At 42.8% G+C, this 25094-nt stretch overlaps 1 protein-coding gene across 2 annotated transcripts in view; it reads right to left on the reverse strand.

The window, feature by feature from the left end:
* JARID2 (jumonji and AT-rich interaction domain containing 2) overlaps window positions 1-25094 on the reverse strand; it is a 311197-nt gene that overhangs the window by 86708 nt on the left and 199395 nt on the right. For both annotated transcript variants that reach the window (XM_090039250.1, XM_090039249.1), the window contains exon 4: window positions 6924-7093. In XM_090039250.1, the coding sequence (XP_089895376.1) occupies window positions 6924-7093 (170 nt within the window). The remainder of the gene's footprint in view (window positions 1-6923; window positions 7094-25094) is intronic.

Genomic DNA, 25094 nt, shown 5'->3' on the forward strand with positions numbered 1-25094 from the left:
AAAAACAAGGGCAATATCTGAAGAATGAAGGTCACAAATTATCGAAGGATAAGGTTTTTATTCACTTATGCCCCAGTGTTCTAGCCAACAGTTGAAAAAAAAAAAATCAGTACTGTCTTTCTGCTTAGCAATCACCAGATAATCTGACATTAAATATTTTATGGAATGAGAAGCAGGGATGGAGGTGTGTTGAAGGATATTTGGGTGAAGGAGATGTAAGGGACGCATGCGCTAAGCTAGATGCATCTACATTCCCATCCTGCATCAGATCTACATTCCCATCCCACTTTCCAAATTACTTTGTTCACTCTTGCTCCCCCAAACAGCAATGTTGATTTCTTCCTCCACAAAGATATTTATCAGTTCTAGGATACAACAAAAATACACAAACTGAACATTCCTGAATCTGTATTTCAAAAGGATATATTCATTATTTTATTTAAAATAAAAGCTTTGAAGGGAAACAATGTAACACACATTTGCCACAGCCTCAGGCAGAACTGTGGAAGTTGGGGGAAAAAGGTCATATTCTTAAGTGACATGTTTTTAAAAAGGGGGGAAAAAAACCACAATAGAACTGTGATTTAAAGGGACTATATAGCAGGTATACTTAGCATTAACTATGAGATTCTACAGCTTGCTTCTTAAAAAGATTAAAAACTGAATTTTTTTCCATGATTCTTTTACAGAACCAATATTCTCTTACAGCAAGTCTGCCCAAGTAGAGCAAACTGGAATACATAATCATAGTGTTGATTTTGAGAGAGTTCAGGAATGGACAGTTAGTTTCAATAAGCCTCTCTTCCTCAACACAAATAAGCTAAGAGTTTTTTGTGATGTCTTTTATTGGACCAACTGTATAACTACATTATTTAATAATACCATCTGTCCAATAAAAAACATCACATCATAAAACAAATAAACACAAACAAAAAACCCAAAACTCATACATTTCCTGGACTGTCACAGCTACAACAACCATCTAAGCCCACTAACACAAACAATTTCTTTAAAGAAAGTAATTTCAAACCATCAGTGCTACATTTAATTAAATTTTATAAAAATAAACTTTTCTTGTAGGCACAAAGTGTGCACTTTTAATCACTTGCTAGAGTAGGGTAGTGGTTCTCAACCTTTTTACTCAGGGCACTACTCAGAAAAATGCCAGCTCCTAGCTTCTACTCATTTTTCTTAATGACGGGGGGAAAAAAAACAGTAATTCTTCTGTTGCAAAGAGCTCAGAAAAATCACAACAGGTCAAAATGTTTTATTATTTGAAATCTCTGGGTTTAATCTTGTGAGTCACATGTAGGTGTTTGCATACATAACAGCTACATAGCACCCAGCTGAGAACCATTGGTATAGCACCCGGTCTAAGCCTCTAAAGTTCTCCTGTCAGCTTATCCATCAGAGGTGCAATTCCTGAAGGACATGGCTGTGCCAGAGAAAGCCCCTCAACACAGACACAAGCTTATCCTGCAAAAATGTGCTGTTCCTGGTCTAGCAGGTATAAGCTGCATCCATACTAGGGATGCTGTATACCAGTACAACCATTCTACCAAGGAGTACAGTCTGGCTACGCCTACACTAAGAATAAGAATGCCTGCATATTATATCAGCAAAATGCTGCTATTGTGGACATGCTACAGGGACACGGCTGTGTACTGCACCAGCACAGTGTAACCACCTCCGCCAAGCAATAACAAGCTTTATCAGTATAAACACAGTACTGTCTGTATAAGTGTACATAAACTTTGGGCTTCTGCTGAAACAGTGACTCTGGCTAATGGTCGCACCACTTCAGAGCGGGGCTGACAGAAATCTGCAGTGCAGATCCAGCCTAAATCTCCCAACTTCTCACTGGAAGTCAGCTAAGTATTCTTTTGGGGGAGGAACATGGTATCTGAGGAGAACCTTTGGAGTTTTCCACCCAGCACTGATTGCGTGCGTCAGGATGGACGGACGGGGGTCACTTCCCACATTCTCTCTCAATCTCAGTCTCATCTCTTGAAAAGCTCAGTATCACCAACATAATAAAATTTTTTTCTTACATGGGTGACTCTGACCTTTTAGGGAGATGAGACTAACACACACACACACACACCCCAGTCCCATATTGGATCAGCATCGATACAAGAAAAATTGACTGAATTGGCAATCAGCCTTTTTTGGCTGATGTGGCCAACAATGCCACAGATAAATGCCCATACATATGCGTAGCCCAGCAGCACCAAGAGCAGCTGGGTCCAGCTGGTAAGTGTGTTGGGGGGAGGAGGGGAGGAAGAGGAGGGCATATTGAGGCCTCTGCAGTGCACAAGGGCATGGGGGATGGAGCTGCAAATGGCTCACTGGAAGAAGGGGAGGCAGCTCCCACCACTATGTACACCCCTAGAAGGGCGTATGGGGGGCATGTGCTCCCGGATCTGCGCATGGGGTGAGGGCGGGTTACTGCTGCAGGCTGGGCCAGGGTGGCACTGGGAGGGGGTGGTATGGAGAATTTTGGGGTGGCGGAAGCCCCATCCATAGCCCCAGACTCAATGGCTAAGGACAGAGCACATCAATTGGTTTAAGAGGTCAGAAACTGGTTTAAACCTGTAACAGAACAGAAGTTTAGGGCATATAAACCAGTTTCAAAATGGCTGAAACTGGTTTAAGATAAACCTGGTTGAATATAGCATCAGAATTAACTTGGTTTATGAAACTTCTGTCCCAGACCCCTTCCTGGTTCAGGTTAAATCAGAGTCCCCCAGCATCCCACTATTTTGCAGCCCTGGGCTGGGCTGTCTGCTCCAGAGAACAGGGCTGGCCCCACCCCTCTGCTCCCTATTCAGAGCAGAGGGCTGGCTCACTACCCTGCTTCCCCACCCCCCCCCGGGCAAAACCCTGCTGAAGTTTGAGGCCAGGGAGGAGAGTTAAATATCCCTTCTGCCGGAGTGCAGAGCTGCCCTGACCTGCTTACTTAGTACTGACTGCAACTGTAGACTACAAATCTTAGAGGCATCTGGAAGCAGGAAGAAGTGATGAGCAACCCCACGCAGTCCTGCTGCTGTGATTGTGGACTGAAAATCCCAGAGACCTCACAGGCAGCAGGAAGAAGAAATGAATGCACAACCCATGCTGGCTACATGCCAGTAACCCATGCTGTAGCACCCCCTGACTTCCAGCTTGAACCACTCCAGGCATGTGGCTGCATTTCCTGAATCAGAAGTGAATATCTGTTCATCTGCTTATTGGTTCAAACTTTGCAGCTTAGACTAACCTGCAAAGACTGAATCAATTCAGCCTTGGGCTTTTTGACCGTGTGTACTTAACCGATAAGGTAATAACAGAAGCATGCACAGGGGATGGATCAGGGGGCAGAAAGCCTCTCTGATTCTACTATCAGTCTTTTAAAGGGGCTTGATTAAAACACCAAAGTTCAGCTCTCCCACTGCATTTCCCCTCTAGCATTTAGGTGGTGGGGGGAGAGAAAAATCAATCTTTTTTTTTTAATGTGCAAGCACTGTGTGAAAGAAACCAACACTTTTGCATTTTGAAGAAGTTAAGAACGGATTGCAAATCTTCAACCACACTATAAAACATGTATTTCTTTACAGCTGAACATCTGCTAGAAGAAATTACAGGTATGAGATCCAAATGTTCATTACTGAGAGAAAGTATTTCAGACTATAGTAGTGGATTAGGACAAGATATCCATGTCTTATTATTGCATTATTAAAATCAGAATACTAAGGGGGGAAAAAAAGAGTGTCTCTCTTTCCCATTCAAGTGATTTTTCAAAGCTCCCACATCTGAGGAAAGCTATAACAATATATGTTTAATAAGTAAGCAGCAGAAAAAAAAATCTGTGTGAATGTGCCCATGTGCGCACACACGCCAGCTGAATTTTCCCACAAACAAACTGTGTCAATTGGCCCAGAGCACAGTAGTTGCAGGCTGCCAACAGACTGAACAACCTCAGAGCAAAGTAAATTAGAAATACATTTCCATGGATTAGCTTTCAAGAGACTAGCTTGTGATTTTAGACTCCACTGGATTCAACTTCTCACAATCCATCTATTAAAAAACCCTGACCATCCTCAACCCTCTTGGGAGGAGAACTTTGCAGACTGAATGAGAGCATCAAGATAGATAATTTAGCATCCTTGGTTCAAGTTTATGAGCAGCTGAATGCATTTAAAGGCGGATATTCAACCATGCTTCACTAGGAGGAGAAAAATCAAGAGAGACAGCTCTGGGTGGTACTGATCAGTCACCTTCGAGTTGGGAGCACAGTGTTGTACCACAGGTGTGGATTAAGATTTCCCGGGGCCCTGGGCGAAAAGAAAATTAGAGGCCCCCTCACACCTCATTATAAACATGAATGTATCAAAAAGCATTGATAAATAGGCCCTTTAAATGTTTACATGGTCCATTAATAAATAAAGCACAACACGTAATATCAAAATTAACTACTCAATTTTGCCATACAAAACTGAATAAAACAACTTGCCTTAGGAAAATGACTCAGATGCATGGGATAAATGAATAATAGCATGAAAGGAAAGATGTTTTAGTTCAGTGGTCATGTAGGCTCTTGTTTGACTATTTTTTTTAAATACACATTTTACATTGTACCTACACTACAGTAAACTACTACAAGAAAAATACATGCCAGACCTATAGCCTCAAGTAAGAGTCTAAGAATACCATTAAATTAGTGATTCTTGCAATTACAATAAAGCAGTAGGCCTACATAATACATCTCAATATCTTTACTGACACTTTAAACATGTGCTAAACTTTATGTTGATATATACAATAATATGCACACATGCATAATCTCTCTCTATACATGTATCCCTCTCTATATAGCTAGCTATACAGACGTATACATACACACATGCACACTCTTTCTCTCTATATATAACATACCTCTCTAGACAGACAGACCTGTATCTAATGACTCCTTGGAAGAGCTCATACTTCTCCACATGAGGTGCTATCACTTGGGAGAGCTGCAGACCCCTCTGTATCGGCAGCCTTATTTGGGGTCGAGAGCTGCTGCACGCCTACTGGGGGCAGTGGGATTCCCCTTCTTTGCGCCCCAAAGCAGCCCTTGACAGCAGGACTAAAGCACTGCATGCTGCCCCACAGAGAGATCTGAAGCAGTTTGGGGTCGTAGCCCCACAACACACACAGATGTACATACTGCATCTGCTGTGAGCGACACAGCACCCTGTCCTGAGCTGACTGCCCTGAGACCTGACCCCTGGAAGGGAGGGAGGGTGGGCAGGATCAGACTCCTTTCAGGCACAGGAACGGGAGACAGAGAGAGAGCCCAGCTGGGTAGCGAGTGGCAGGGACAGTGGGGATTCTCAGTGCTGCCTCAGCCCAGTTGTCCCTATAGAGCAGTCAGACAAGTTAGCAGTCAGCCACCACCTCCCACTGCCTCTCACGCATTTAACACATGGAGGAGTTTCAGTGCTTCACAGGACTTCTGCCTGCAGGCTGGGGAGTGCAGCGGGCTCCTGCCCCCAGGGGGCCCCTGACTGGCAGAGGCCCCTGTGCCCATGCATTAATCTGCCCCTGCTGTAACAGCAGCAATAGAAATCTGTGATGTAAGAGTAGTAAACTGATATAATAGATGACAGTGGCAAACTTCAGTGGTGTCACTAGATTAGGATGGGGTAGCCAGGGCAGGAACAAAGGCATTTCTTTACATCAAGGAACGGGAAGGAAAGGGCAAAGGAAACAGCAATCATCCACTCCAGCACATAAAGCATAAAGCACTGAATAGCTATGCAGGAACTGGCAAGCTTGACATTGAAAGAAACATGGCTATAACTTGGGTCTAGTGCCACTACTAGGAGATAGAACATGAAAAAAAATGCCCTCAGGACCCTATGTAGAGGCAGGACAAATCCTATCCTGGGAAAAATAGCATGCAACTTGGCTGAATAGCACAACACACAAACAGGATCTCTTCCTTTGATTTCACAAGACAAAAAGTACCTTAACATCACTCAAAGGTTTTTTCTTCATTGCTCAAAAAGGCACATTCTTACTACAAGGTCGCTATCACACATTAGCCACCCTACTGTAAAACCACATTAAAGATCAGACACCAGGAATTTTTCTGTAAGGAAAGTAGGTGACCTCAACCCCCGGTGAAGGGTAGAGTGTTCACCTTATCCAGGTGAGCGACAGAGAGGGTCTGGGCTCTGGGCTGAAGCTGTGCCAGCTGCACCAGTGGAAACTTGGCCAGCAGTGACGGCAACTGCTGTTCATGGGCCCTAAGTGGCCACTAGGGCTGATGCATCACTCATTATGCTACTGACCTCATCCACCTACCCCACCATAAGCCTACAGCTGCCTTCTCTCTAATAGGATTTGACAATGAAACAGATAATATGCATTAGTTATCATGTAGTAAACAATATTTTGGAGAGCAATGAGCAAGACAAAGTCAAGCTTTTGTTCTAATCAGACAAAGCAGGTACGGTGAGGACAGACTAAAGGGCATCTGTAAGTGGAGAAAGGGAAGAGCTAACTAGAATTCCTCTCTTTGCGGAAATGACATACAGAGGGTTAAACAGAGCTTCGACTTATTCAAGCAGACAAAGTGAGGGAATAAAGGACAGGGAGGGAGACAAAAACCTAGTCAGGGTGACAGGGTACTAAGCATGAAAAGAAATTTCTCTTTGCAAAATTATTGGCCTCATGTTATAGTCTGATAACGATGGAGTCTAACACTCCTATATACACACACAGGAGTGCTGGACACCTACTCCTTCTGCTCAGTCACATTACTGATTGGAAATGAGTGCAATAATGTGTGCAGCACGCTCAAGTGCTGCACCAGGCAGTACTCTCAGCATGGGGCACTGCATCCTGTTCGCTGGATTACTGATTATTTCCCTAGGTTGCTGCAAGATTCCTACCTCGAAGGCAGAGAAATGTAAGGAAATCTTCTGTCTTGGGCTTCCTTTTCGAGAGGTCAGATATTTGAGTAGCGGGAGGGGGTAACAATGGTTCCACTATCTTTATTGGAGTTGTGCTGGGACTGTTTGGCTGGGACTGAGCAAACTTCCTTTGTGCTTGCAGCCTCGGCCTGTGAAAACAAGAGAGAGTATCATGTTAGGCAGAACTGAAAATATAGACTTTCAACGTAAACAGCTCAATGTGAAAAAAGAGGGATAAAACCAGAGGGTTGTCAGTTGCATCCTCCATAATCATATCAAGTTGGCAATGAATTTTTCAAGTTAATAGAACTTAATCATTTTTTAAATGGTTGTAAAGGTGCTTATCTTAAAGTATTGGCTAATTTTTAGCTCTTCTGTGTGTTGTTTATCCAGCTGGCACCAAGCAACACACAAAGAGAATGTCTTGTCAGCTGGCTACTGTAGCATAAGCTTCAAACATTTTAACACGCTAATGGACAAATCTCTATTTCTTTCCTTCATGATACCCTCTTCTCTCCCCTCACCCCCTTTTTTTTAGAAGGTGTTTTGCTTCTACCTACAGTAGAACCATTTTATATCCTGGATATCTTAGGTCCATTACAAATTTCTAAATTTGCTAGCTCTTCAGTCCAAATGCCCAGATATCCTGAAACTGAACCCTGGAATGGTAGTACATTCTTCAGTTGTACTGTTATGCATCTATTAGTATGCAATTTTGTAACAGCTTCAAGGAAAGTATTATTGATAGGCAAAGAAAACACCAGGGCTTTCCTTCTCACCATCAGCAGCTTGACAGAGATTTGCACTTAGGCTAGTAAAATATTCAGGACAATCTTGCAAGCCTACATTAAAAAGAACAAAGAATGCAGAAAGGCAGCATGAAGGCCTCTCATTCCTGACACTGCAACAAGCTGGATCTCCAGCGTAAACTGTATGTTATGCACCATCATGTATGGTTCAGAGAATCAACGGGGTTTCAAGTATTTATGGCAGAAACTAAAAAACTCACCTATTTGAAGGCTCTGAAGGTAGCAGGTAGCAATAAATAGATTTTTCTTTTAAAAAAAAAAAACAAACTAGAGAAGAAATATGTTTAAGGGAGAAAGACTATGGGTGGGAAGGAGGTTAATTGAAGAGGAAAAAGCTTAGCGCCTCTCCAGGAACCTAATTCTGCAAAAAACATAAATACACACTTAAGCCTAATCATGGCCAATGACATTTTAACTTCTTTTCTGGACTGAGGTATAGTCAACTGACACTTTGAGAAGTCTGACTAACCTAACGCATTAGAAAATAAGTGTTTCATAGCACTCAGAAATGCAAATGTTATTCAGAATGCCAGAAGTTAATTCACGATCTAATAATTTTATAAATGCTGGTTTAAAAATTGTGGTTTTGTATCCAACACAAAATAATAAATAAATAAACAAGGAAAGAAAAAGAGTCAGCCCAAAGGTGATTAACAGCAGGACAGAGAAAAATATACTTGGAACCCAAAACATCTATTTTTAGAGGGGAAAGGAGATGAATTTCAATTGATGATTTCTTCTATCAACAAAATATTAATCCATTGTGAAACTCAGCTGTGTGAAGCTTCAGTAGCAGATTAGATTTGGAGGAGATTCAGCCCGATTTGGTAACCGAATCTCCAAATCCAAATAAAAAAGGGAGACCAATTTAAAGCTCTGAATTGAATTGGAAGCCTCTGAATAGATTCAAAAGATTCGGTCGATTTGAGATTTGGCCATAGACTAAACAGACAGCAGTCCTCAGCACACTGGACACAGCTGCCTCCAGCTGCTAAGTATGTTATGGTAGGCAGAGCAGGGAGGGAAGGGGCATGGGAGGGGGCAGATTGATGCCCCCACAATGAGGGAGGGATTAGGGCTGGGACAAGCTGCCCAGCCAGGGCAGGAGGCATGGGACTTTGACAGGGGGGAGGGGCGGGGGGGCATGCTAGCACTTAGAGCAGGGACTATGCCCTGCTGTCGCTTGCCCAGCTGGGGGCGGGGTGGGGGCAGGATGCGAAAGCAGCTTGCTCCAGGTGGAAGGGGACAAGCGGCAGCACGGCATATCCTCCACGCCCAGCAGTGCTGCATCTGCACCCTGAGCTCCCACCCTGTGCCAGCTGGACAACTGTCAGCAGCACTCGCCCCCCTTTACACTGGCTGGGCAAATGGCAACACTGCCCAGCCCCTCACCCCAGCTGGCAAGCAGCAGTAGCGCCAGCCCCCTCCCGCCCTGGCTGGCAAGTGGTGGCAGCACCCCCCCCCCCAATGCTCCCCCATGCCAGCAGGGCAAGAAGCGGCAGCACCTGCCCCCCCTCACCCATGCCAGCAGGGCAAGCAGTGGCAGGGTAGAGACCCCTCTCCCAGTGCTGATGCAGGATGGCAGTGCTGGGTGTGGGGGCTAGATCGTGCTGGGGGTAGGAGGCAGCCCAGCTGGGCTGCTTCCCAATCCCTGTTTCTAGATCATGTCAGGGGTGGGAGGCAGCGGCCTAGCACTGGGGATGGAGAAGCAACCCAGCTGGGCTGCCTCCCGCTCCTGGCACAATCCCCATCCCCAGTGAAACATCGAAACAGAAAGGCTGTTTCGACGCCGTTTCAATGGAACGGAACAGAACAGCTGTTTCAAATTGAAATTAAATTAGTAATGGAATGCTGTTCTGTCGAACCGTTGAAACTCAAGGCAAAATGGCATGGTGCCATTTCGCACAGCCCTAATGGGTATCAAGAGCAAGATAACAATTCATGTGCTTGCCAAATACTTCCTAAAATCTTTGGAAGCTTTGTGATGGATATTATATATAAAATGCACTTGCTCAAGACAGGTTTTTTGTTGTACTTGTGTTGGTCTAAGGACATAGGTGCAAACTTCCACCTATTTACATTCTCACTGACATCCTGTCACTTTTAGCTTTTTTTATTCCTTGGAGATCTCAGAACAGCAGAGACACCCTATGCCTGAAGAAGGGTGCTTGTGCCCAAATGCTTTCAAAGAACTTTTTTCCAACTACTCAGCTGGTCTAATAAAAGATCTTGCTAAAGACAAGGGGGTCTAAATGCTTGTGGAGAAGGAAAGGAATAGCAGTACTTTTTACATACTCTTTAATAAAAGCAGAAAACAAAAGCAGCATTTACTTTGTTGCCCCTATAATCCCACACTAATTGTCCTTGTAGTGAATTATACTCCTTCATGACCAAAACACATCCACTAAACAGATATTCATATTTCTTGCTTATTTCCACCTCCTCAAGAGCTCATATATTGCTTATTATCCAAAGGCACTTATATTCTATCTGGAAGACATTAGTTTAACATATGCATTCCTTTTATTTAGGAACAATGATCTTTCAGGAAGAACTTCTTTCTACGTATCAATCTATGCCTCCCCAGAAGTATTCAGTTGGTAAACCGGAGTGCTTCTACAAATTTATGCGGGCTGAAGAGCTCTTACAGAGGATGAATGGGATTTTAATTTCAGCCATCTCATTTCTATCACCAAAACCATGCATGTGGCCACAGAAAAATGCTGTGTGTTGAATTCTATTCTACCCCAAATATGTACTTTCTAGCCAAAAAGCAGACCAGAAAGGTTAGGGGTTAAGATCTTTGCTTGCTGGTGTAATACGCAAAACATTCTTACTGCCCCCAGCTGATATGCTTGATACTCTCTTCCAAGGATGCTATAAAAATGTAATTTAAGCAAGTGCTTCTTACAGGTACCTGTTCATAACCACTACAAGCAAGACAGCTAAATTGTAATATTAAGTGGATGACAATACAAAAACTTAAGAGTTGAATATTTCACACCTGTCATAAGGTTTAATACTACCCTTTGGAAAAAGCATTAACCACATTATTTGCAGCATTTAAACCCAACATGCTCATTTTTTTGGAGTGTTGAATGGTGAATATGGAACAACATGTATATTTATCATAAAGACTAATATTCACTTAATGAATAAATCAAAGGGCATGACATTCCGAAGTTTTGATGCATACAGTGCATTCCATTCCTTCTGATTCCACACCAGCACTGCCCCCCATATTGCCACCACCTTTTCCAAAGCATAATCCCCAAGTCTACACAGCCCAATAAGACATGAACCCACATGGTGCAACCACTTCCCTGGGTGCATCTACACATGCAAATAATGCGGGATGAAGAAGGCAGGGAGTAATCTCCTGTCTCCAGCTGCCTGGGAGCAAATGTGCTCCTGGTCAGGCATCTACACGTACGCTACTGCTCAGTAAGAAATCTAGAGTGAATGTGCTACTTGTCTTTACAGGTAGCAAATTTACTTGAGATTAGAGCAGGTTACTGCGCAGTAAGTGTCTGCATGTGTAGACAATGAAATTTAATGTGCAATAATTAGCTCTAATCTCAAATTAAGAGTCTCTTGTACAGTAAATGTGCCCTCTAGCCACTACTTTGAGTCTCAAAGGTCTTCTAGTCTAGCAATGAAATCTGGCATAGCACAGCTCCCTCCAGACTAACTTCAGGCCTTGTGCCATGCCAAAAAGGAGGCTGAGCTGGTATGTTTGGTCTTTAACTTATTGCCTGAATTGCATTCTCTTTTTTCTCATTTCCTTCTTGCCCACAGCACGGTGTAGTTTATGCACAATTTCAATAGCTTCATTTGAGTTAATATTTCCAAGTTCTGAAGAACTCGGTCTGGCTTTGATGACCTATTAAACCTCTTCATTTAGCTATACTAGAAAAATTCTTGCTTTCCCCCTTCCTTGTTTTGTTCATTATCCCTCTAACTCTGCACATAAGTTGCAATCAATTTAAAGAGTTACCTTTTCTCTGTCTCAAGTGAAAGGATCAGTATTCAGTTTAGTTTGGTTTTGTTTCTTTTCCTTCCTTTGAATATAGTATTATTTTCAACGCTGAACTTTTGGTTTATTCATTTTCTTTGCTTTGAAGTCACTACTGCTTAATAGCTCAAACTGCAGATACTTTAGAACTAACTACTGCCTTGTTACTTACAATTAAGTCAAGTATAGGCTCTCTTCTTGTGTGCTCCACGATTGTTACAAGAAGCAATTGTTTAAAGGTGTCAAGAAATTGCTTCTCCACAGTGGGCTCCATTGTGATACTTGACAAGTTTATACGCGAATCATCCACATTCCTCATTATTCTTGCTTTGTTGGACTTTGCTGCCTCTCTTGATCTCTCTCAATATTGTGCACTCAATCTCTTTCTTCTCAATATGGAGGGAAGTAATTCAGATCTACTAGCATATTTGTATTCTTACAGCCATACAAAATCTAACAAGAGAACACAATTGGATCCAAGGAATCTTTTAAACAGAACACTGCTTTGACATGTTTTCATTTTAACCTGTCCTTTCTACACAATTTACAGCTTGTAGTCAGACATTACAATATCCTATGCCTATCTCCCTATGAAAAAGGGTGTTTGTGCCTGAAAGCTTGCAAAGAACAATTTTTCCAACTATTTAGTTGGTCTAATAATAGCTATGATATCTACCCAAACAACTTTGTCTTACAATACCCTGCTAATTTTACTCATTCTATCATATCCAGGCAATGCCTACTCTCCCCTTGCTAGGCATTCTAGTTCACCTAGTTTTTGCGATGAGCTTACTATATAAAGACATACTATATTTCTTCCCATGTGCTTATTACTTTAATTTAAATTCCTTCATCTGATGCCTTGCTGATTTAGCAAAAGATTCCTCTGGTATCTTTACCTGTTCCTATTCCACGTGATGAAAGAATGATAACCTTTGTATACATCAAATTTGACACAGAAATGACAAGCAAGTTTATTTCTCTATACAAGGTGAAATTCCAGACATGATGTGCATTTATGCAGGGATTTTCTTATGTCCATAATGTCACTTATTACAGTAAATGCATCTACAAATGAGGTTCTCCAGACACACACATTTCATTCAAAAGAATCAACGCCTCTTTATACATGGTAAACTTTATCTTTATATGTGTTTAAAAAGTTAATAACAAAGCATCTATTGCATAAGCACTTATACTTTCAGGCACTTAAGTTCTAGCTTTAATTAAATCAAGCCTGTCAAATGTACTCATTGGAAAACAAAGTCCTTGGGAAGTATGAGACCCGTGCAGGGAACATTCTTCACAGACCAATTGGAAAATGTGCTGCAGTTTCTCATACACAGAAGTGGCCAAATGGAATTGTATCAGATCTTCCAAGCAGACTCACTTCTGCCTAACAAGAAACATAAAGCTCTCATACCAAATTGTACTATTTTTTCCTTTTACCAGCCCAAACCCAGTGGTGCAGAATGCCTTGCGTCTCTATCAAAAGACCCTCTGTCAGTTATTAAATGCACACTACACAGGTAAATTTTTTCACTCTTTTGTCTCAGAAAGTAAAGCTTATGGTTTTAAACTTATTCAGAAAGGAATGAGACAATAAAAAATTGCTTTTTTACATGTACACAGAGAGATTTGGTAAATCTCCCTTTGCAGAAGCATTTCTGAGTGAATCTTCGGTCCAGCAATCCTGTAGGTTGTTGCAATCTCCACAGACTTCTGGTATTTAGACATGGCTGTAATGACTGGGAGCTAAAACACAGCATCAGACAGTCCTGGGCATGAATTGTACCCCTCGAAGAATGGCAGGTATGAGGACTCTAAGGCATATCCAACTTATATTTCTTTTCCAGTTTCTCTCTTTCTCTAGGAGTCGTCATTTATTACTTGTCTATATTAGCAGTAAATTACTACTCACCCTTCTTCTTCCACCACACCAGTCTCAGAGACTCCAGCCAGCTAGTAGGTGGTGATGAAGCCGAAGCTCCAACCACTCCCTCTTCCTTCCCATCTTCCTCCCTTCCCTACTTGGTCTGAGAAGGGAGGAAGAGGGTAGGGGCAGAAGCCCCACTTACATGAGACCTCAAAGTACAGGTGGCTCATAAGCAGGGATCCTGGTTTTCTGATTTAAACGCCCCCCCCCTCAATTTGAACAAAACACCACTAATTTTATTTATATCTATCTATCTATCTATCTATCTATATATATATATATATAGAGAGAGAGAGAGAGAGAGAGAGATATTAGTGGTGTTTAATTTTAATCACAGAAAAATGTGGATTTAGGGTTACTTTTTTGTAACTAAAAATTGGGGATTTTTTTTTTTTTTAAATCAGAGAAAACCAGGATCCCTGCTCAAAAGTCATTTTGGAGATATTCTGCTCTTACAAGACAATCAGTAAGCAAGCCATTCAAGTCCAAATTTAGCCCTGTACTATCAAAATCAGTGATTCTTAAACAGGGTGCCAGGACTGCCTTTAAGCTTAAGGAGATAAGCAGATAAATGTGGTCTTGGATTCGGTCCCTCTCCCAGCCCCTCTGGAAGGACATAAGCACTGTAGTAAATACATTTGTTTTTTAAATAGGGTGCCACTCCATTCACAAAAGTAACAGAGGAGTGCCTTGAGTCTATTGAGGGGTACCTTGAATTTAAAAAGGTTGAGGATCACTGGCTGGAAGCAGTGGGGTGCGAGTGTGGCCGGCGTAGGGATGTGCTACTGATTGCCTCCATGATTCACATGCCCCTTCCCCAGAGGGGTCCCACCCCACAGTTTAGAAAACAGTAATAGAAAGCAAGGTAAATCTAAATGAGTAACCAATTTGGGAACTCATACTTACCAAGGCTGACCTTCTGTTTGCTCAATACCCCTCACCTGTGTTGCTTAAAGCTTTTCTTTTAAAACTAACAGGTTTATACCTTTCTTTTCACAAATGAACAGATCAAAGAGACATTAACCCAACTATCTCCCTTTAGCTCCTTTATACTGATTCTAAATCCTATCAAAAAAGGCTTTTGTTTTTCAAAAGTGAAATCAAAACATAAGTTTGTAAAAATCTCTTCAGCTACCAATTATAGAAAGGTGTTTGAAAATTAGATCTAATGAAGGGTAATTGATCCTACTCCATCTGCTAAATGACTCTTGTTCAAACCACAGCTGACAACTTAGACATATGTACCAAACACTGAGTACAACTCCTATCAATCCTGGAATTGAATTACAGGCTTTTCTGACCAAACACGCTGATCATAAAAAGATGGATGAGATGGTCTGCAAAGCGACACCATTTTTCAGTGTCTGAACTCTGTGAGAGACTGCAGAATTTTAAATTTGTTAATTTAAAATAATGGTAAATTTAAAGCTTGCTCAACAAAGGAAGCAAAGAAACCTGGACCTGCTATATGCTACTTCTAGCGCTACTTTCAAAAAATGTTTAATAACATCTGCACAAGCTGTTTTTTGAAAGAACAGGTGACATAGCAAGGAGGGCCACAAGAGGCTCCTAGATACCAGGTCGGCCCTAATTGTCTGGCAAGGACCCAGACAATTCTAGTCATCTACACAGAGAAGGGGTTACGACAGAAGAAGGATTTCTTTATTCTCCCCTGAAACTTATATATTGTAAAGCGGAGAATTTAATCCAATACTGTCTTCACCAAACTCAACTGTTCAGTAGACCAGATCTTCTTAGGGAGGGCGAGGCATAACAGTTAGAACAGGGTTGGGCAAAATACAGCCTGGGGGCTGGATCCAGCTCAACGGATTGTATCCAGCTCACAGGTGGGCACCCGTAAAATCATGGGATCTGGCCAGTGGGGAGCAGGTAGCTCTGACCGCTATGTCATGCCAGGCAGACAGGCACGTCCCAACTCTGACCACAGCTTATACCAGCTCCCAGCTCCTGCCCTGCGCGCTGGAAGTAGCACTAGCATCAGCCATGGACATTGCTGGCAAGTTCCTGCTAGGGATCGGGGCAACTGCCTGAGACTATAGCTAACGTGCTGATTATGCAGCATCACCTGTGGATCTGACCAGATGCCCTGATCCCTAGCGGGAACCTGCCAGCTGGGTCCGCAGCTGATCCTGGCACCCATCTGGTGCTGCTTTTAGTGTGCAGGCCAGAAGCTGGTGTAAACTGTGAGAACATGCTATAAGTGCAGAATGATTTGGGGAGGGTGGGGAAAGGGAAGGGGACTTTTAAGCAGGCAAGTCCAGGATGGCCATGGCAATTTGCTGATGACCTAAAATAAAAGCCACATTTCCTCATGTGAGTGTATAGTTACCTCAGAATATTGCCCAGTAGTGGGGTAAAGTAGAACCAGAAGAGAAACCTAGTAGGATGCATGAAGCTGCACTAGTCAAATCTGCAGCCCCTCTACACTAATGCAAGTGCTTTCTGCTAAAGGTCCCTGAGGACATTTTTACACACTTTTCCAGTGTGGCACTGGGCACTTAATTAGTGAGCTGCATTAATTAAAAAAGTGTCCGCATGTCACAGTCAAGGTTCGAGACATGGGGGGGCTGAGCCCCCCTATAAAAGAGACAAGAGCCCCTGGCCTGTCCCAGGCCTTTCTAAGAAGCTCAGGCAACAGCGGCTCCTTCTGGCTGCCACCACTACAAATCCGCACCAGGGGTCTGAGTGCAATTCAAATGCTAGTCAAATGCATCAGGGTTGCTGCGCATCCCCACTCTGAAAAATGGCAGCAGGGTTCTTCGAATTAAAGCTCATTGGATATGTTTTATTTCAAAGCACACCGCCATTTTGTCAGTGCAGAGACATGCGGTGACACTAATGCACGAGGCTGCCAGAGCATGTCAATTTCCGTGCTCCAGAAGACTCGATTATCATTGAGTCTGCTCTGACGTGCTAGATTTCCAGCATGTTGGAGCAGGCTCCCCTCATGTGTGTAGGAGCCCTGAGAGTCCCTTTCCATCCATGTTTGGCTCCCATGCAGTAGTCACAGGAGTAATTCACAAATACTATTATGCATTATGTATATTATTCAAACTTCTACATACAAGGCAACAAACTCTCCTACATGGCCTTCAGATGAGAACATGTTACCTGTCCCCTCACCCTCAATAACACAGTTTATTTCTGAGGAGTCAGATACAGGGATAGAAAACATAGAAACAAGATGGAAAACATTCAGACAAGAATAATTCTTTTTTCTTTTTTTTTTAAGGAAGCACACAGGAGGAACTAAAGAAAAAGGCAAGAAAAAAAGAAAAAGAAAAGAGCCACAAGTGGAAAGAAAAAAAATATTTGGGAGACAGGTCAATAGTGTAGGGGGAATGATAACTATTGTATCAAAGCACTCTGTCAAAAACATATGGCAGTGTTTGCCAGGAATCTTTGTCTACCAGGAAAAGATGAAGAATTCCTCATGCTGCCATGGGGAGGGTATGACAACCAAATTAAACCTCTCTCCATGAAAATTTTCCTACAACTGTCTCTATCAGCTTAAGGCCTATGCCAAGAAGTCTTTCATAAATTAGTCCCCAAACTTCTCTCTAAGCTCAAGACGGTGTAGGCATCTATTTCTGTAACAAGCAGGGGGCATTTAAACTTTTTCTGGTTTCCTGGGAACTGAAGTTTGATGGTAGTCCCTTCTCCAGAGGGAGGCAAGGACCTGTGATGACCTGGAAATGGCAATAGATGGCAGAAGAGATCCTTCTGAATGTCAAAAAGAAGGTCACGCAAAGCCAGTTTTGTCCTACAATAGTTCCTTGAACTCTCACTTTGAAGAAGCCTCATTCTGAGTCTCAGCATTTCAGTGCAGATAGACTGCCAAACCTAGGGACGGATTCTAAACAGAGGCCTGTACATAGGAGGATACAGGAAAGAGGAGCTGAGGGGTGGGGAGCAATCCTATCCCCTTGGGCTGTGCTGCGTAGGTGCAGTGAGTTCTCTGAGTTCACAAGCTTGTCATGCCACAGCTGCTGCTTCAGCACAGTTTGGGACAGGATCTTGTGGTTGAATGCAACCACTGCTCACCCCCAGACATTCAATGAAGGGGGGAAAATATGCAACAGTGGTGTTCACCCAGAGAGTCCTCCAGATATGGCAGAAGATGCACTGATGGCACATGTGCAGAACAGCCAAAGGGCCCCTCCCTACCCTCACCCCTCCCTGAACCACCCCTGGGCCTGCACACAAAGGAGTGACTGCAGCTTGTACGGACATACATGTTAACCTTCATCTGGCCAGCTAGCACTCTAACTACATGAATGTACAAGCCTTCACTGCACAAGCCCATCTGAGATTCCAGTCATACCAGAGTTAGCTACATTAAAGCCATCTTAGGTATTTTGACATGAGCTATCATTACATCATTGGGCTTCAGTGCAGACAAACCTTCAAAGAAGAGCAGGGGAGCTGGGAGAACAGCAATGATAAGACAGAGGACAGCAGAGCAATGGATCAGGCAGGGGAGGTTGGGCCCTGCTGCCGTGAGGACCTAGCCTGTTGCTTAGGCGGTTAAGCCAAAGGGTACAAAAATCAAAGCACCATGACTAGGAAACAAAAGTTTTCATTTCCCTTGAAAAAACTTTTCACTCCATTCAGACAATTGTACAAATAACTTAATTTCTGTTTTCTTCCTTGGTATATATGAACCTCAAAAGCCACAATCTTGTGACACCTGCCCCCCTCCAAAACTCAGAGCTTGGAGACTGCCAGAGGCAAGCAGCAGCAGTGCTGTATGGATATCATTTCAACCACCCTTCATTGGGTTGAAAACTTCCTGTTCAACTGATCCTGTTCATTAATCCCTACTATTTGAGTAAATTTTCCCTGTCTGCTAGCAGGAAGTGATAAAAGTCACAAGGTCAGTCTGGTTCAGGATACATTAACCTCTTGCAAAGGTTGCCGGTTGCAGTCTAAGCATACTGGAAACCAGATATCTGCATCTCACGTTGGGTCTTTTGAGTGTTTCATTACCATCTGGTGACCAATCGTTTCTTGGCATCCATTATAAAACCAAAATGGTTAAAGATGCAGTAACAAAAAAGCTAGAGATGTACAAAAGATATTGTATCTACTGCACAGTCTTTATACTGTTAAGTAGGAAAATGATCTGCTTTGCATAAAGGACCCATCAATCACATTCACAATCCTGCCAACAAAGATTACAAACAAAAAACACACAGATATAAGCTATGAAATGAATATCAACAAATAAGCCTATGTTATCCTTCTATAAACCTGACACCAAAAGCCAAATTACAGAAGTTGCCATCTGCTGTGGATGGCTGCCCTTCTTTTCTTGCACTGGGATAATCATTTTTATTAAAACTTCTCCTAAGACCTCAGCCTTCGTCTCACAGCCACCCCAGGAGTCAAACAGCCTGTTCTTGGAAATCAATCAGCCAGAGGCTGCCAGTTGTCAAAATAACTCCCCTCCACACCTCTGTTTAAGCAATGGCACATCCTGTCACAAGTCAAGCTACCCTGGAAAGGGAAGAAACCATTTCCCCCTGCACCTCTCCATGGAGGCACATTAAACCCCAGGAGAGGGGGATGGTTTGAGCGCCAGGGTAGGTGCTCTTTTCTCTTCTCCCTGAATGAAGCGTAAAGTAGCCGAAATTAAACCTACGGGAAATATAGCCACAAAGACTACATCACCTCTAGCCAAAAATGTTTCTTCCGCAGCCCACCATCCACACAGTCTGCCTTGCAGGCTGAATATTTTTTTTTCTTTCCCCCTTCTCCTTCCCACTTCTTGGAGTAAGTCTTTATTCAGCAACAGACATAGGTGTATAAAGCATATTTTTATATGGAGAACATATTTTGTAAATGAAAATCAAACACACTTGTCAGGGAGATGGTATAAGACTCTTTTGGTGGTCATCCTTAGGCTGAAGGGCTGTGTCAACTGGATGGAAGAGTCAGTGCTCCACTTCCCCTGCTTCCCCTCCCAATGCCACTCGACAAAGGTGTGTGTGTGTGTTTTAACAGCAAGATGATGGACATACAATTAACAGAAACTAGGCACCTGCCATTTTTACAGCACAGTGGTAAAGTAATATGAAAGTGCCTCCACAAGTTGGCCTTGCCCTGTCCTGTCTCCACAAAGATAGTTCACATGTATTACTTAACCTGAAGTTAGAAGAAATAAAAAAACAAAAATAAAAAAACACTGTTTTGAAAGTGGAAGCAAAGTCTTAATCTTTGGCCTTTTGCTCTGATGCCCCAGAAACAGAGTCTATCAGCACTCTGTGCCCTTTTGTAAATCAGACACTTAACAAGCAAAAGAAACAAGGAAAAGCATGGCCTTGATCCAGGCTGCTGCCTACAGATGATGTGCTCCACACAGCTGAGCTGCCTATAAACTTGATATTCACTACTCTGCCAGAAACAAAGTGAGTTCTATACATCCAGCAGAAGAGAATTACTGGGTGGGAGAAGCCAGGCTACTAACATGTACAGTAACAGACTAATCTGGAGTGGTTCCAGTGGTGTACATGTGCTCAGCTAGCCTGCTATCAACTTCACCAGCTCAGGTGTCCAGCAGTACCTTCCAAGGTCCAGTCTGCATAGCTTTATACAAGCAGCAACAAGACAAACAAAAGGAACAAAACAATCTCTTAGGGCAAGGGCAGATCCTGAAAATGTGGCATTTGTAAATTTTCAGGTACAAGTGATCTCCTTTACAGTTATTTACAGCAAGTGGCTCTGCTAATTTAAACATGCCTTAACATTTAGAGAGAGATCCATCTTCAGCCACATCGATATGTTAGCAAACAACATTCTTTCAGTCACAGAGCAGCGCAAAGGGTCACTATTGTTATTATCCCACAGACATTTATAAATCAAATCTGGCACATCAAACAAATACTCTCTCTCTCATGCTCTAGGTATCTTTTATATTCCCCCAGAAGATGACTATTTAAGGCCCTATGAGCATATAGTAGGCCCCTACAAACTATGTATCGACACATTATAGAAGTTAAAATTTACCTTCCCTTTCAAGTAAACAGCAACAGAATACAAAGCCCAGCCTATGCTGCCATCCCCACACCGTCTGTTCATAGAGTTTCCTTGCAAGAGCTCCCTGTTTCAACCACTAGATCAAACTGACCAGATGGTCAGGCCATCTCAAATCCTGATAGAGTTATCTGCACCTGCTATAACCAGTCAGTAAAATTTACTCAGCAGCTTTATGCACAGTTCTAAATCCTCCTAAGAGGGAAAGGCCTCAACTATCAAATCCTGCTTCATCCAGTGAGGACATGTAAACTCTGTGAATCAAAATCCAGTGATTCCTTGGCATCTCCCACTGAAGTGATACTGTTTCCATGTCCCCAGTACATCGAATCTTTTCACCTGGAAAATGAAAATATTCACTAACCTCTCTAAGTGATGTTTTGAGTGGTGCAAGAGCACTTTATGGTCAAGTTGTTAGACATCTTCTAAATGCTGTTAATGTTCAGATTTATCCATCACAAAGGCAACAGCAATTACTTCTAGCAATGTAGGCTACCAGCTCGTGTTAAGTAGCTTATATCAGTAAAGTCCTCAGAAAGACATAACCTGCTCTGTAAACTATTTGTAGAAGTTACCCTGAGAGACTGTAACTTAATGTTAATCTTAGCTTAGCCAAGGTTTAAAAATCTGTGCAGCCAAAAGACAGTTTTTAAAACTGTGTGAATAGCCATATAGAAATTGCAAAATATAGGGGGAATGGAGTAGAGATCTATAAGCTATCTGCCAAAGACTGAGGGTACTGTCACAGGCTACCTTTAAAATATTTTTCATCCGTGGGATGTTATGCAGTCAAAGTTAGAACAGCTTCAGCAAAGCAGCCACAGGTTAAGGCTTAATGCAGTCTCAGACTTGCACAACTGTGACTTGGCACAAGAGGGCCTGGTGAGCAGAGTATGGACAGGGGCCAGGATTCTGTTGTTCCTCTCGGGTGGAAGGGGACATGGGTGTCGTCACATGTTGCTCCCAGATAGAGAAACCACCATGTGGCTTCCCTCACTCCACAGCCAACGGGAGCCAGCTGGAGCCGTGTGTGGGAGGGGAAAAGTCTTGGGGGGAGGGGAGCAGGAAACAACTTCAGAAGCAAAGTCCCCACTGGATATGCATGACGTGCCACACCAGGCCAGAGCTGAGACCCAGCAGGCTTGCTGCATGGGTTGGGTAAGGGGGATGCTGACAGAGTCATGTCAAATGAATAGCAGTTCAGTTCAAATGAACATTGTGGGGAAGGGGAAGCTGAGTCATGGTGCAGTGGTCAGCAGCAGTGGAGAGTGGCACCGTGGGTGGGGAGGGAGATGATTGTCCAACACTAAAAGCCAATTGCCCATACTTGTTAGTGGTTAATTGACTTTTTAACCACTTGCCTTGCAGGCCAGCCTGCTGAACGCATGCGCAGGGTTTGCAAGCAGCAAACCGATGAACTGCACCTGGGTGCTCAGAGTGGGTCAGAGTGTGCTGGGTCTGCACCCAGTGAGGACAGGAGGGGATGTTGGCTTGGGGGCAGCAAACTACCCCCTGGGAAACAGAATTCAGGACAGTTGTAAGTTTGCCCACCGAGCATAGGAAAGGAAATAGTGCATTTTGGGATGCTGAGCAAAAGAAAATAGATTGTTTTATCTTCCCAGAGCAGAAGAACAATACCTTGGACCAACCTGGGTAAAACAGATCAAGACAACCCGCACTTGAACTGGCAAAACTTTAAAACAGAGGGTACTTAGCACAAGTTAACACTTTAATGGGTGAATGCCCCCATTTTAAGTGCCTTTATGATTGTTTAAAGGTAACACCACCCTAACGCAAAAGATAAAGTAATGCTGGGGGGGGAGGAAAGAAAGCAAAGAAAGTGAAAAGTTCTATACAAACACTCAGGAAAACAGAAGAGGATAGATAAATAAACAAACAAATAAAAGGCTTTACCAGAATCAGCATAGTGAGCTATTTAACTGAGAAGTCCAAAATGGCTAGCCATTTTACCCAGCTTTTTAAGTGATGAAAGGCCACGTGGAAAATGTGCTCTCTGAAAGTACAGAAATTAGCCAACCACTGGAGACAACCTGAGCAACAGATAAACCAAAGGTTTCATCCATTATAAAATCCCCCTCCCTCAACTAAGTCCTGGCTACACTGTAAATTCTATATGTTACATATATTATTAAGGATCCTGTACAAAAATACAGAGTAAGCTAGAAATTTAATCAGAATGGTTACATAAATGACAGGGTTTAACACCAAGGAGTTATTAATAGCTAGAAGGTAGGGATTTACTCAATAAAGGCCAAAAAATTAATAAATGCATCTTCCATCCTGCCAAGGAAAAGAAATGACAAAAAGCCAAGCTTTTTTGAGGCCTCCCTGCACATAAATTTGAACCAAACTTGGGGAAATGAGTGCAAGCCTATGTCTGGATACTTATTTGGGAGTAAGAGTGGTTTGTTTTGAGTTAATTTAGAGTCTGTTTCTTGCCTATTAAACTGCAGCAAAAAAGAGAAACTGCCTACGCAGCTTTAACATGGGTTTAATTAATGGGACCTTCAGTTAAACAGTCCATCTATCTTGATATGCCCTCCCACCTGGGATTCTAGATCATTAAAATCAGAAATAAACAGCAAAACATGTTTCTGTGAACCTTACCAAAGCCCTTACCACATGCTTTCTTGGACAAGTATTCTTTTCATGCAGAGACTTCAGCACAGATTTAATGTTAGATACAGGCCTGAGACAGGACCTCAAAACCGGCTGGCCTCATACTTTGAAAAAGGTGTTGATTCAGAGTTCAAACCTAGATCTGAATATCATCATCACTGGCCCTAGTTCTGTAATGGACACTATTCAAACCTGAATTGAGATTCCCCCATTTTTGTGAGGGATTCAAAGTATAGACCTGGGATTTTTCAGGTTACACTCATGGATTGTTTTCAGTACTCATTATAGCTCTCTCTGCTCAAGAAGATTCCAAAATGCCTGACAGGTTTGCACAGTTTCCCAGCTGGAGTCTGCATCCACAAGATGGTCTGGTTACATAAATCTGCAAACCTGAACAAGATGAACTGGAAAGAAAGAAGGGCCGTAGCAGTTATACTTCTCATAGCCAGACTGCGACAACAGACAGAATGACAGACCGTTCTGGGCAACAAGGATTAAAATGGTTCACAAAAAAAAAGGGCAATCCATAAAGAAGAGAGTAAGTTAAAAGAAAGCAAAAACCAGAGCTTCACACTGCAGATACAGGGAAGTAGCTAATTTGTACACAAATATGAGCAACTACAGAATTTATTTTGGCACAAAATATAATCATGACAATTTGTATTTTGTGATCCTTCCAGGCAGTGAGGTCAAAGCTAAAATATCCACTCACCCAGGGTTACTGCAAAACTTAACCTTGCTAAGGGAGAGGATCAAACACTAATCACATCTGCAGTACTAGAAGCTTTTATAATTTTTTTTTAATTGAGTTTCTAGCCCTTACACTGTGCAAAAAACTGTCCAACTATGAGTTAAGGTAAACTAATGCCGTGTCATTACCGCACGACTGCAGACAAGCAGTAACAATGCGCCTCCTCCTGCTCATAGCTTTGCCAGGTAGCAGAGAGTGAAAGTAGAAAGAGCTGACCACTTCCCCCGCAGATAGCAGTACAACTGAACATTTCCGCATCCCTCCAGAAACACAGCAAGAGCAACAGGAATGCACATCACAGTTATTTTCCTTAGGGAAATAGGACCTAAAAAAGTGGAGGCCATTGCACAGGTGTGGGGTGGGGGTGGGGGGATAATGACAAACAGATGGTCAGTTTTTCCTGGGAGAGTTGCTGCTTTCCCAGGAGAAACCATGAGTATACAGATAGTCAAGCTTTTTCTCCCAGAGAAAGAGACTGTGTCACTGGCTGGACTCTCTTACTCCAGTGGGGATCAGGAGACACTCCCTTCATAATCTCCACATTGTGCTACAGAGAAACATAGGCTGGGTCAGCCAATAAGGGCTGCCCTGTGCACTGTTGCCATCTGTCACCAGACAGACTAAGGGAATCTCCAGTCTACTTTGAGATGTGCATTGCAAACTCTCCACTGGAAGGCCTCAGTGTTTGAATGTCTATACATGCAGTTCTGGGTAAGTGTTCCTACCACAGGAACAAACCTGGTAGATTTTTCCCAGATGACTAGAATGTGTATATGTGGTAAGCAAGAGATCAGTGAAATACCGTCTTCTCACAACAGTCCAAGTGTCAGCTTCACCTTGGCTAAAAATACTGGTTGGCAGATATGAAAGCTAGAGTCCCCCACTAGAAAAACTTGCAAAGTCCAGGGACCACATGCTACTAGAAATCCAAAACACTTCCTGC

This window comes from Crocodylus siamensis, chromosome 3 (genome assembly GCF_052110815.1).
Source record: "Crocodylus siamensis isolate JL-2025a chromosome 3, ASM5211081v1, whole genome shotgun sequence".
NCBI classification, from domain to species: domain Eukaryota; kingdom Metazoa; phylum Chordata; order Crocodylia; family Crocodylidae; genus Crocodylus; species Crocodylus siamensis.